This window comes from Microcaecilia unicolor, chromosome 8 (genome assembly GCF_901765095.1).
Source record: "Microcaecilia unicolor chromosome 8, aMicUni1.1, whole genome shotgun sequence".
Lineage (NCBI taxonomy): Eukaryota > Metazoa > Chordata > Amphibia > Gymnophiona > Siphonopidae > Microcaecilia > Microcaecilia unicolor.
The window spans coordinates 63,912,857-63,927,649 of NC_044038.1; the positions used below are offsets into that span (position 1 = coordinate 63,912,857).

General features: G+C 44.5%; 2 protein-coding genes across 4 annotated transcripts in view; one reads left to right on the top strand and one right to left on the bottom strand.

Moving 5' to 3' along the window:
* The window catches only part of LOC115476269 (mitochondrial import inner membrane translocase subunit TIM16-like), a 619,296-nt gene that overhangs the window by 238,234 nt on the left and 366,269 nt on the right, over positions 1-14,793 (bottom strand). The gene's annotated exons all lie outside the window — the stretch shown is intronic.
* The window catches only part of VASN (vasorin), a 70,907-nt gene that overhangs the window by 50,797 nt on the left and 5,317 nt on the right, over positions 1-14,793 (top strand). The window contains exon 2 of the mRNA XM_030212555.1: positions 5,537-5,611. Within this exon, the coding sequence (XP_030068415.1) occupies positions 5,580-5,611 (32 nt within the window). The 5' untranslated portion in view covers positions 5,537-5,579. The remainder of the gene's footprint in view (positions 1-5,536; positions 5,612-14,793) is intronic.

The following is a 14,793-nucleotide window of genomic DNA, read 5'->3' on the forward strand; positions in this document are numbered from 1 at the left end:
ATGCTAGCATTCACTACCATGGGAGAACCAGTCATTGTGATGGTGTTGAAGAGGCAGGCAACAGGGTACTGCTGTACTTACACCATCTCTTCTACATACACATTACTGTTCACAGGCTTCAGGCTGTTTTGTCCTTCACTAGTGCTTGTATATTATTTATTATTATTTACCATAGACGTCAAAACTATTTTCTCCTTATTCCACCCTTGTGGGATTGGTACTAAAGCTGCTTTTCTGCACTCTCTCAAAACCTACCCTGTTTCAAAAGAAGTTGAATTGATTTCCAAGGTGGCACACTTAATATCTCCTTGGCAGCTTTAAAATTATTCCAGTATTTGAACAGACCATCAGTAGACATCAGTGTGTTCACCTTAGTCTCTTATGCTCTGATGCAGAAAGCCTTGTGTTAGAGCAAAACTACCATGGCATGCTGTAAGCAATCACCATGCAAATTAATGCTGCTGTCAGTGGCTCAGGCACTGACAGGATGGGCGACATAACAAAAAAAAAATAAAAAAAGAAATAAAAAAACCACCACAACAAAAAAAAAAAACAACACTGCCCCAGTAGTCTAGTGGCTCCCCCTTCCCTTCCTAAAAATTCCCTGGTGTCAAGTGACCCCCCCCCCCCGACCCCTTGTACCTTAAAGGAGGCAGAAGCACTGACCATTTGCTCCTGCCTCAGGAACCATCATGTTCAAAAGGGTGATGCTCTGCCCCATGCAGTACATCCTGGGATGCACTGGAGTGGGGCTGGCCCTGCCCAGTGCAGCCCAGAATGCACTGCATGGGGCAAGGCAGGACTATTTTGAGGATGATGGTGCCTGAGGCAGAAGCAAATTAGCATATGAAGGGTGTGGGGGGGGGGGCATGGTTGTCACTAGACACCAGGGACTTTGGGGGGAGGGGAGAACCACTAGTTTTTAAAATTTTAAAATATTGGGGAATGGGGGTTGTCAGGGAGGGGTCACTAGACTCCCAGAGCAATTTTTTAAATATTGGGGGGAGGGGCATTGTAGAAATCAATCTGAGGAAGAATGGTCAGATTGTAGTGACCCGGGGTGCCACTTGACACCCACTCCACTCAACCAACCCTTTTACGCAGCCCCCCAGATCTGGCATACATTTTCCTGCGCACAACGCATGAGAATGGCTGCAGAATCTGACCTCATTACCACGCAAGTTCACACCCACGCTGAAACCCTTCTTGCATACTCAGGGTCATGCTAATCCCATGGTAATGCTTTTTGCTTTGGTCACTGTGTTTGTGATCTATTTTCTCCTGATCTTCTGTTTACTAACACCAAGCTCCCCTTTTAATTCTTGCCTAGTCCCTTTCATTTTCTTTTTATATTTCCTCTTAAATATTCAGTTTTCCCATGCATTTACTGATAGTCATACTTTTGAGCTACATGATAATGAGATCCTAGAGTGACCAGGTCCCTGTACAGGTCTTTGGAGGAAGGTTCAGGGACTGGGAGGTCGCTCCCATCCAGTGCAAACAAACTGGAGACACAAAGGAGATCAATCACTAACAGTGCTAAAGACCTTTGATCATACTAGAAACATGCAGAGCAGAAGCCCAACATTCTCTGGCCAGATAAGAGAACTTTACTCTAGAGGTCCTTCTTTCTGCACATCTTGTGTGTCACTCGTTGGGACTTTATTTAAAAAAAAAGAAAAACCTTTGATAAACTCCTGCTTTACAAAGAGTAAGCTGCCTGTCCTCATCTGTATATCTGAATTCCGCTGATGAGCTCTCCCATGCCTAAAGCCCTGTGTTTACAGAAATGTTTTAAATCATTTGAGTCCTTTCCCACTGAAGTAACTGCTGCTGTGAGAACCTCTTTTCACATTTCCACCATGTTCCTTCTTATAGAGGAAAGTGGTTTTAACCTTCAGAAGCAAAACATGACTTAAGTTAGGGAACCACCTTGTATTGTTTTTTTTTTTTTAAGTTTTAGTTTTGTTTTTGTTTAATAACATTTAAAAAACATGGACCTCCTGCATTTTCTATAGAAGTAATGCCTCTTTATGTCTGTGGATGCCTTGTAAAGAGATCTGTTTACAGAGCTGTACACTGTGTGCCTGCTCGAACACCCCCAATATTGAGCAAACGTTTCTTCAGTATGCCCAGGGAGATGTAATTTGTGTTTAGCACCCCCCAATCTTTTTTCAAACATTGACCCTTACAGCTGTGTGCAAGCTCTTTTTGTCTGGCTGATAAAAGATCCATGACCTCTCTGGCTGTGGACACCAGCAATACTGGCAAACACAGTGGGAAGACATGTTGAAAGGAGAATTCATTCTTCTGGTCTAAGCTCTCTTCAGTAAGAGCACAGGTGGTGGCCCCTCCCCCGCCAAGGTAATCAAATAGTGGAGTGCCATTCTCTGTATCTTCAGGGGCAGGAACAAATATTGGATTTTCACTGCCCTTTCTGACTTTAATAGTCTGTGATGTTAGTCAGGAAGAGAAGTGGGGGCTGAGGCTGCAGATTAAGGGACTAGGGCCCCGATGCTCAAAGCTAACCGGGCTTGCAACGTTTCATTTAGACAGATTTTAGGCAGTTTAGCTTGCACAAAATGTTTCAGCATTGCTTTTACTGCTCACGGAAGCAATGACTGCAGATTCTATGTAAATGAGCTAATTAGTAATAAAATGTTATGTAAATGAGGCCATAAGTGATTCCCTTCAATGCTCAGAGAAATGGCATACAAAAAAAAATCTCATCCTAACAAATAAAATCTACCAACAGCTCTGAGCAGTCGCTAGGGCGAGTGTGCAGAGTTAGGCTCAGATGCTCAGAACTCGAACATGGAAGAAAAATTACCATACAGTGCTCAACACAACGTGCAAATTATAGGCACACTGTTAGTGTAGAGCATTGGAAGTTAAAGGGGGAAGAACGTGCTCTTGTGCACCTCCCAGTAACGAGGGAATGGCTATGGCCTCTGACACGGAAACCCTGCGCAGAAAGAAAACCAGACAGCAAAAATGTAAAAATAGACAAGTTTAAAAAAAAAACAACACTGGAGATGACACTAGAAGCAAGCTGCAGAAACTGCAGAGCTGCAAACAGCTTTCTGGTACCCGCAACCTCCCTAATCAGAGACTAGAGATTGATGGGGGACCCCTGAGATTAAGCAAAGATGCTACCTTAATCGCAGGTCTATGGTTTTCGTAAATGGCTGTGCATAAGTGTGCCACGCAACACGCATAACTTACTTATAGTATTCCATAAGCTGTGCAAATTGGAAACATGCCTATACTCCACGCACCTGTATGTCCCCTTCAGTAATGCATTATAGCCAGGAGTACACAAAGGGGTCCATAAGCTAGTCAGGTTTTCAGGATATCCTTAATGAATATACATGAGAGATTTGCATACAATGGAGGTGACAGACATGCAAATCTCTCATGTGTATTCATTAGGGATATCCTGAAAACCTGACTGGCCTGTAGACCAGTAGGACAGGTCTGAGTATCTCTGACTTACATGCTACCTTATAAGCTTGTAGTGTATTTAAGTGCACAAGGCACATGTAATTGCATGCACCTGGGTATAGAAATTGAGTCATTGGATATTGTGACTTGCCCAAGGTCTCAATGAATGTCGGTGGGAGCAACATGATTTAACTTTATTTACAAGAGTAGGTTATATGAAATTTTTGTGCATCAGTATTTTGCAGTTGCAGTGATTGGGTTGCCACTATCTCTATGAACCACTTTTATGCACAGTCACCTGCGGAACCTTACAAGAGATTACTCTGAATCAGGTGGAAAAAGAGAAGGTTCTTAAGTATCAAGAAATGCAATCAGGCCAAGAAAATATGTCAGGAAGATACAGAAATATTTCCTATGTATTAGGAGCCACAGGCTTTTAAAAAAAAGAGTTGTCAAGAACATCTGGATAGTTTGCCCTACACATGTTATATCTTATGAACACCAGAAGGAAGCTCTCTTTGGTACAATGCAAGTACTGTGGCCAAGTGTTCTCAATAAATCTGAGATTGATCATACTCTATATACCCTAGTTTAGGAGTGAGGTTCATTGCTGTCATGATATGCGTAGTGTCATTGGAGACATACTCCTGTGATGTTACATAGTAGATGACGGCAGAAAAAGACCTGCATAGTCCATCCAGTCTGCCCAACAAGATAAACTCATATGTATATACCTTACCTTGATTTGTACCTACCTTTTTCAGGGCACAGACCGTACAAGTCTGCCCAGCAGTATTTCCCGCCTCCCAATCACCAGTCCCGCCTCCCATCACTGGCTCAGGCACAGACCGTAGAAGTCTGCCCTCCACTATCCTCGCCTCCCAACCACCAACCTCTCTTCCCCCACCTGCTCCGCCACCCAATTTTGGCTAAGCTTCTGGGGATCCATTCCTACTGCACAGGATTCCTTTATGCATATCCCACGCATGTTTGAATTCCATTACCGTTTTCATCTCCACCACTTCCCGCGGGAGGGCATTCCAAGCATCCACCACCCTCTCCGTGAAAAAATACTTCCTGACGTTTTTTGAGTCTGCCCCCCTTCAATCTCATTTCATGTCCTCTCGTTCTACCGCCTTCTGTGTCTTCTCTACACATGTCTTCTGTGTTCTGTGTCTTCTCTACACATGCTCTCTAGCGATAAACACACTGTGGAACTGAGATCTCAACCTTTTATAGCTGCTCTGTTATGCCAGCTCACATCACAAATCTATTAACTGGCTAATGGTACATGCTAAATTAATCTATTGTAAACAGTATTGAAGTGGTGGGTGAGTTTTTGACAATGTCATCTTTCTGCTGCTGGAAGAGTCACCCTTAACACAACACACAGCATTTACAGACTTTCATAATCCTCTAAGCATATTTTTCATTTGTCCAGATGACACATAGTGTTCCTAACCCATGTTACTTAACAGAGGCCCTGTACTATCATGGCGTGTAGATTGTTCACTCTTTCCAAATTAATGCTAACCAGCCACAACTTCTCTGGTGTGAAAATGACCAATTATGGTCTTTGAGATGCCAGTGGTCATTGGCTGTACAGTCATCACCCTCCCTGAAATGCTTGGAATGGATTCTGGATACCAGTGTCAAGCTGATACTATAGTGGTGGTCCCTGGGGTCCTCTCCACTGCAGTCCCGGCCCTGGATGACAGCATCTGCTGTGCCAGGAGTCAGAAGGTCAGTTGTGATACTGAGAACATTCTGGGAATGTTCCAGAGAGTCATGTAATTAATATATTGACTGTAAACAAATTTTTTTCCCAATAAGAGAAAGCATGTGTGGTTTTTGTGGCTGGATTATCCAGGGTAAATGCCTTCCAATTAAGAGCATTATCTCCAAAAACAGAAAAATCTTGTAGTGGGTATTTCTCCTCCAGCATCAGCAATTGCACAAACCTAGGCTTATACTGTTTGTCTTTTTCTGCAGCGGTGTGATCCTTGTGGTAGGCAGTGTGCTTTTATGGGAGGTTGTGAATGGATTTCTCTATATATTTCCATATACTGATCCAGGTTTATCTCTTTACAAGGTTGTGTCACAAGGGCGTGTATCGCAGAGAACATCAAGACAATATGCAACGTGTGCCAAGGAGCTGTTACAATCTGTAAGTAGTGGTATAGCTGAAAGATGAGCAGATAGGGTATCCTCAGGGGCAGGAAAAAATATTGGTTTTTCATTACCTTTTCTAACTAGGGTGTTTGGCCTTTTGCCACTGTGTTCACTTTGGAACTGTTCTGTACAGCTGTAAGAGCTGGTGCTGCTCCCCAGGGCTGGCTCAAGGGACTGTAGTGCCTTCAGCCAATGTTTGCACTGGTGCCCCCCCCCCCCACAAAAAAGATCTAGTAGCTCCCCCTTTCTCTCATATACCCCCCCCCCCCCCCCCCCACCGGTTGATAAAGAGCACCAAAATCCCAAATCCCAGTCTAACATTCTCCCTCCCCTCTCCCCCACCTGCAAGGTTGGGGAGGGAGAGATGCTGGACTGGGATTTTGGCGCCCTTTGTCACTGACGCCCTGTGCCAGTGCCTCACCGGGTCCACAGGCTGACTTGGTCCTGCTGGTCCCGGATAAACCAGGGAATCATTGCAAGCTGCAACTCCTCTCATAAGGAGCAATGAGAAAATTACTAAAAAAAAAAAAAAAAAAAAGTGATAGCACATGAGATTTAAATCCACATATAATCCTCCTGGGACTGAACTGGACTCAACATTCAGAACCACAAATAAAATCTAAACTTCCTATGATCGTCTCCTTTAAGGAGAGCCTTCCTCTTAAAGAAAACATTCACTCTTGCTTTACCTTCTACTTCTTAAAATATCTCTCCTTGTAATTTATTTATTTATTGCATTTGTATCCCACATTTTCCCACCTATTTGCAGGCTCAATGTGGCTTACAGAGTTTGGTTATGACGTAATCATTCCATGTTATCAGATACAATTAGTATTGTACAAAGATTAAGAGGTAGATGCACTAAACGTTTTTCATCGTTAAATGAGCCCTCAGGGAAGAATTTCCTATCCTTTCCATGCACTTAAGCCTATTTTCCGACGACAGTAGCAGCTAACGAAAACGGAATGGAGATGAGCAATTAGTGTGAAAACCCCATTGAAACGACATGCACTAACCTTTTCCGATTGCCTTTACGCAGGAAAAAGGCAGGAAAACTAACGAGAGGTCTGGACCTCTCGTTAGGACAGCTCCGTGGCAGGAAAAAGTGTTAAGTGAAAAAATAAACAAACTTTGAGCCAATCCCAGCGCATTAGCAGAGCTAAAAGCGCTGTGATTGGTCCAAAGGACCTCAGAAAACACATAAAAAATAAAAATAAAAAAGGATCGGGAGGGGGCAAGGGCGCTCATCAGGAGCGTCCTGTACGGACGGCCTTGCCCCCCCCCCCCGCTGCTCCCCACTTTCCGCCGCTCCCCCCACCCCGAAAAAGCAAACTTCTAGAAGCCCCTGCCCCCCTCCCTTCCTCACTACTCTCACCTAAGCTCCGCCTCCCGACATCCTCCGTCCGTGCCCCGCCCCCTTTTGGGGTCGTCGCCGCCATTCCCCTCCTCCATCGGGCCCCCTTCCTCTTACCGGGCCCGTGCAGCGCCTCTCTCCTCTGTCCGAAGGCGCTGCACGGGCAAGAAGAAAGCTGAATCAGCTGATGCCTGCCTTCGCGATGGCGCGTCTTTCTCCTGCTGCGCCCGCCCCTGTCTGACGTCAGTAACCTACGTAGGTTACTGACGTCAGACAGGGGCGGGCTCAGGAGGAGAAAGACGCTCTATGGAAGCTAGGCGAAGGCAGGCATCAGCTGATTCAGCGTTCTTCTTGCCCGTGCAGCGCCTTCGGACAGAGGAGAGAGGCGCTGCACGGGCCCGGTAAGAGGAAGGGGGGCCCGATGGAGGAGGGGAATGGCGGCGACGACCCCAAAAGGGGGCGGGGCACGGACGGAGGATGTCGGGAGGCGGAGCTTAGGTGAGAGTAGTGAGGAAGGGAGGGGGGCAGGGGCTTCTAGAAGTTTGCTTTTTCGGGGTGGGGGGAGCGGCGGAAAGTGGGGAGCAGCGGGGGGGGGGGCAAGGCCGTCCGTACAGGACGCTCCTGATGAGCGCCCTTGCCCCCTCCCGATCCTTTTTTTATTTTTATTTTTTTATGTGTTTTCTGAGGTCCTTTGGACCAATCACAGCGCTTTTAGCTCTGCTAATGCGCTGGGATTGGCTCAAAGTTTGTTTATTTTTTCACTTAACACTTTTTCCTGCCACGGAGCTGTCCTAACGAGAGGTCCAGACCGATGTGTATTGTGATTCTTTGATACATTGTACGTTTCACTACCGATCTCAGCATGTGTGACTTTTTTTTTTGGTGCATTTTTCGTTATTTTAAAATCGTTAGGGACTTTAACGATTTAGATTTTTTTACGTTTGGTTGCTGCATCTGCCTCTAAGTGAGGGAAGAGAGAAGGAAAGTGTTAGGCAGGATAGAAGGTGCATTTGCATGGGAGCCTCTTCTACAGCATCCCATTGGTGGGCATTGCTGCCTGGCACCACTGCACAGTAAAAGGAAAACCTTCAGGATGCCTACACATTTCTGCTAACAGCAGTTTGGAGGAAGGGACTACAGATGGTTCGTTAGCCAATTGGTAATCCCTGTGAAATGCAAAGCGGGAGATATGCATCAGGCATGATGCCTATGTTTTAGGCTCCATTTGTGAATTGCTAGCTAGCTGCCGAGATGGTGTATTCAGTGCCGTAGTGAGGGCTAATGCCAACCGGGTCGGGTCGCCGCTGCGCACCCCCTGGGTGCAGCACGGCGCAACCCCCCCCCCCCCCCCGGACCGCATTCTTACCTGCGGGAGGGCCGATCCGCCCCGAGTGCATGTCACTCGGAGCTGCGTCGGCCCCGCTGGTTCCCTGCTCTCTCTGCCCTGGAACAGGAAGTAACCTGTTCCGGGGCAGAGAGAGCAGGGAACCAGCGGGGCCGGCACCCCCCGAGCGCGTGCACCCGGGGCGGACCGCCCCTCCCGCCCCCCCCCTTCCTACGCCATTGGGTGTATTTTTTAAGTTGCTGCACATGTTTTGCCTGTGGTTGGACTGGATTGTTTATTCAGGCATGTGGCGTTAACACAAACAGAACACACAGCTCACTCTTCTTTCCTGAATGAATCTCCTCAGATGGTGACACTGACACAATGCATTTCCATCTCCCCCCCCCCCCCCCCCCCATTTTTCTTTTCTGAGAGTCAAACAGGCCCTTAACATTAATAAAAGAACCAATTCAAATCTGTTTAAAAAATGGTTCAGATATAAATCTGAAGTCCTGCTGTGGTTGTGTTTCTGCAAATATATCCCTCTCGAGGGACTATACAAGCTAATCTATTCAGTGATGAAAGACCTCATCTCTGCTCATAGAGATGCTGAACACAATGCTGCAGGTGTCTAAATATTGTGATTTGACTGAAGATTGGAACCTTGTCAGAGCTAGCACCAAAACACCTGGCCTTGAGATAGTGGGCTGGGCAGCAATTGTCATTCACCTAGTCCACTCTACAGATGACACCACGAAAATGGCCCTGAGACAGCAGGCTGTGTAAGTGATCATTCTGTCCCTTTTCCTTACCTTTCTAGCTAGACAACGATGGGCCACACTTTTGCTTTGCAATTCACCCCTTTACCTGGTAGAACACTTGCTAAATAATATTTTGTATTTGTTTGATATTTAAATCTAGTTCATATAACTAAATTGCATTAATCTCCTGGTTGAAGCTTATAACCTAGGTTATAATCTAGATTTTGAACTTTTTCAAGCTCTACCATTTTGATCAGTCAAAAACCTAACCAGGTCAGTGTATCCTAAAGCAGTGATGGGATAAGCATGGGAGTTTGAGCTGGTGGAATTTAGTAAAGGCCAGGAACCAGAACAGAAAATGAGATAACACAAGATGGCATCCAAAAGGAAGTGAGAACCATAAAGCTAGTAGAAGTGATGAAACCAACCAGAGAAGCTTTGCACCATCTGTTAATTGGACAATGGAAGTTTACTCCATCATAATCCTCTTAGAAATAGAGGGGCCCTTTTACAAAGGCGCACTGAAAAATGGCCTGCGGTAGTGTAGACACGTGTTTTGGGTGCTCGCAGAATGATTTTTCAGCACACCTGTAAAAAAAAATGCCTTTTTAAAATTTTTGCCGAAAATGGACGTACGGCAAAATGAAAACTGCCACGCGTCCATTTTGGGTCTGAGACCTTACCGCCATAGCCATTGACCTAGCAGTAATGTCTCATGCAGTAAACCAGGCGGTAATGGTCTACACATGTAAAATGCCGATTACCACCCACAAGCCAGAAAATAAAAATATTTTCTGGCACGTGTAAAAAATGAAATTACTGCAAGGGCCATGCGGTAGCCGGGCGGTAACTGAAAACTGACACGCGTTGGGCACATGTAGGCACCTATGCGGCTTAGTAAAAGGACCCCAGAGCATCCTAACGACTGATCACAGAGCTTTGCAGGACTGAAGCTATTTGAAGAGGAAGAAAAGGATATTGCTTCATTCCACATGCTCCTGCCTGCAGTTAGCACAGACTTTGCATTTGGGAGGCTCTTTGAGGCAGATATTTTGTTGTTTTCTAGCCCAGCATCCCATTTCTAACAGTGGCCAATCAACTCTGGTCACAGTACACCCCACTAATGTTACACACAGCCATACCATCCATAAATGTGTGGGGTTTTTTTTCCCATTAGTACTCGTAGACCAAAACAATCTACATTGAGGCATATTTTCAAAGCACTTAGCCTTCCAAAGTTCCATAGGTTTCTATGGAACTTTGGAAGGCTAAGTGCTTTGAAAATATGCCTGTATAGTATCCAGTATCAATCAAAAATCAAACATGAGATGTTACAATGTAGATTTGTGGGCTGGCCCAGTACTGGTCCTGTGGCTGCCGTGCAGAAGGACCTGACTTTGAATTCTAGTTCAGGTTTTCTGCTCAATGTTTTGATCTGGGGAATCTGCAGTGGAGTTGGTCCTCGTGCAATAGCAACATCTGGTGGTTGGACTTAGGGCCCATGATTGCTTGACCCCCAAATGAACTGTTGTGCAGTGACTTCACCAAGCTGGGAAAGGACATAAGAGGGAAAAATCCACCAATGGCTGTGAACAAAGACTTGAACTACCAGGTCCCCTGCCTTGCTGTGCTTTCATAAGTATCCTTTTTAAAATTCTTATGGGAAAGACTTTTTTTTTTGTTCATGAACAGCTCTGTATAGTCCCACAAACTTAATTGCGGGAGTTTTTATATCATATGCTGACCTTCCATTACTGGGAGCAAAATCTGCAGTACCCCCAGGAGCATGATGTTCTCCATCCCAACGAATGGAACCCTAACTCATCACATCTCAACGCTACAATATGGTAGAAGTAATCAAACTCGGTTCCTGCAGGAACCAATCAAAATCAATAGGACTTCCTCTGTTCCGAAGCTACTGGCACCTTTCCCCACACAGTCGGCCGAGCAACGTACCTTCGGGATCCTGGAAGAACTCGGTTAATCTCAACACTGCTAACTATGGTTCTCTGTGACAGATGGTGCCTGGGTCTTTGCCATGCTGAATGTTATGAAATGCAAACTGTTTTGGTCCTAACTGGTCTTCCTGTTTTATTTTTGCAATAACTACAGAGCTTAAGTAGATTTTTGCACAGTGGGTGGCTACATCATTACTGTGCATTTACAGTACACTGCTGCCTTCTTAAAGAACTTTCAGGGTGGATTGCCCTTAATGACATTAAAATCAACCAGCTCCCATTTTCCTTATTGAAGTTAACTTTATAACAATGCATTTCAAGAGAAGCAAGATCTCACTTTAAGTGCAGGTGACGCTATACTGTACTAAGTTCCTGTGCTTCCAGTACAATAGCCTGGCACAGTGAGATGGTGGTCAAAGCCTGCATTTGTCCTGACAGCAGTGTCTGTCCCTGGTCCTGCAAGGATTAGGACACAAGATTTTGCATTAAGACTGACCACAATCTGAGTATGAATAGAGTATTTTAAAATTTTCTGTCCTGTATTATCTGTAAAATCTAAGCAGGTCACAATTCAACATCCATAAAATTAAAAATTCACTCGCAGGACATTACACAAAACTACACGTTAAAAAAAAACAAACAAAAGCCTAGTTACCATCATCCCATAGTTAGCTAAAACAATTAAGCTTTCAGTAGCTTCCTGAAACTTAATATAGGACAGATTTAATCACACCACAACCAACACACACCCCATCAGCACACAACCTTGCTAAATACTTCAACGAGAAAATTATAAAGCTACGAATCACGTTACCAATCAATACCACCGACCACGAAAAATTCATTGACTGTCTGGACCCAATCCCCGATGAATATCCAGCAGACCAAATCTGGACAAACTTCGATCTACTTACCGATAAAACCGTCACCCAAGCGATCAACAGGTTCACCAAATCCCACTGCAAACTGGACATATGTCCCAACAACCTAATAAAATCCGCCCCTCAACGCTTCATAGCAGACCTCACGTCACACCTAAACTACATGTTACAACATGGACTCTTCCCTAAGGATAAAGGAAACATACTACTCACCCCAATACCTAAAGATTCAAAGAAAAAAAGCAAATGACATAACCAACTACCGCCCGGTAGCATCTATCCCTCTGTCAGTCAAACTAATGGAAAGTATGGTAACCAAGCAGCTTACCGACTACCTACACAAATTCTCAATACTACATGAATCACAATCAGAATTTCGATCCAACCACAACACTGAAACAGTACTAATCACTCTCCTAACCAAATTCAAACAAGCAATTGCAACTGGCAATAGTGTACTTCTCCTACAATTCGACATGTCCAGCGCGTTCGACATGGTAAACCATAAAATACTATTAAACATCCTAGAATACTTCGGGATTGGAGGAAGAGTACTTAGCTGGATCAAAGGCTTCCTAACCGAAAGAACATACCAAGTGATATCAAATTCGAATACATCATCACCATGGAAACCAGAATGCGGAGTACCCCAAGGTTCACCGCTTTCACCGACTCTTTTTAACGACCCTTTTCAACCTAATGATGACACCTGTAGCCAAATCGCTATCCAACCAAGGCCTTAATCCTTACATCTATGCAGACGATGTCACGATCTATATCCCATTAAAACATGATCTAACAGAAATCACAAATGAAATCAAACACAGCCTCAAAATCATTAATTCATGGGCGGATGCATTTCAATTAAAACTCAACGCAGAAAAAACACTATGTCTCATCCTCTCATCACAATACAACATGAACAAACCTACCACTATAAACACCCCAGATTACACCCTCCCTGTCTCGGACAGTCTGAAAATTCTCGGAGTTACAATTGACCGAAATCTCACTCTAGAAAGCCATGCGAAAAATACAACAAAGAAAATTTTCCATTCAATGTGGAAACTCAAAAGAGTAAAACCTTTCTTCCCAAGGGAAATATTCCGCAGCCTGGTACAATCAATGGTGCTAAGCCACCTAGATTACTGCAATGCAATCTATGCCGGATGCAAAGAACAAATCATTAAGAAACTCCAAACTGCCCAAAACACAGCAGCCAGACTCGTATTTGAAAAAACAAAATACAAAAGCGCCAAACCCCTAAGAGAAAAACTACACTGGCTCCCACTTAAAGAACGTATTGCGTTCAAAATCTGCACCCTGGTTCATAAAATCATTCATGGCGAGGCCCCGGTCTACATGTCAGACCTCACAGACTTACCAACCAGGAACACAAAAAGGTCAGCATGCACATTCCTGAATCTCCACTACCCCAGCTGCAAAGGACTAAAATATAAATCAACATATGCATCCAGCTTCTCCTACATAAGCACGCAACTATGGAATGCACTACCAAACGTCATAAAAACAATGCACGACCTAACAAACTTCCGAAAATCACTAAAAACCAACCTGTTCAATAAGGCATACCATAATGATCTATCCTAAATACCAGATAACGAAACTTATACCAGAACTGGACAAAACCGAACTCTCTATACGTGACTGCTTCATTTACTTTGTCACTAATGAATTTTAATGCAATACCACTGTATTTCCCGTTCCAAAAATAAATTCTCTATACTTAACTGCTTAATTTACTCTGTCACTTATGAACTTTAATACCACTTGTATTTCTTATTCTGGAAATGGCGATCACCATTACGGAATAATGTAAGCCACACTGAGCCTGCAAATAGGTGGGAAAATGTGGGATACAAATGCAACAAATAAATAATCATCCAAAAGCTTGCTGAAATAGGCTTTCAAATGAATAGGATTCATTAGCAGCCTCTATATAAGGCACTCTCTAAAGCCCACCCCAACAGCATATGGAAAGCTATGGAGGGCCCTGGTGCTATCAACTGCAAAAAAAGCACTGCTAGAAGATGTAATAGATCAAATTGGCACACTAAAGATCAACAAATCACCAGGATCGGATGGTATTCAAGCTAGAATCCTGAAAGAGTTTAAACATACAATTGCTATCAGCTACTAGTATTCTGTAACTTATCGTTTAAAATGGCTCCAAGGGTGTTTCTGAAAACTATAGACTGGTGAGCCAAATGTCTGTGCAGGGCAAAATGTCTGAAGCTATACTAAAAGTAAAAATTACTGATCAGTTAGATTGAGTGCCAGAAGAAATGTATATATGTGGTATGCAAAACAGCCTCTAGACAAACAAGAGTAAAGCTGTGTTGACAGCTGCTTGAATCCCAGTTATGCGCAGTGAGCCAAAGGTTATAATTCCTAGAGGATAATACCAAGTGGAGGGTTGGATTCCTTTGTCAATAAATTTCAAGCACACCTCAGTGTGAGCAGAGAACTCCCTCCCCGATTCTTTCCTGTCTCCAAACTAGAGCCACAGAACAACTATGAGATGCTTTTCATCCAATTCTGATACAAGTCCAATATTTCTCAAACTGTAGGTTGGACTAGGAGAGGGTCGAGAGGCCATGGAGACTGGTTTAAAAAAATAAAAAGGTATGGGCAGGGAAGCCGAGAGGGTGGAGGCAAATTCCCCAGGCCTCCAAGGGGGGCCCAGCGCCGGGGTCTCTCTCTCTCCCATGCTCCTGACAGGACCTGAGTGATCGCGTCCCAACAGGAGCAGGAGAGAGAACTCCGGCGCTGGGTCCCCCTTGGAGGCTGGGGAGTACCCGGAGCTTCCTCCAGCACTGCTCTTCTGCCCATTGCTGAGCGGCTGCTTTTCCTCTCGGGCGCACATGCTCAGTTTTGA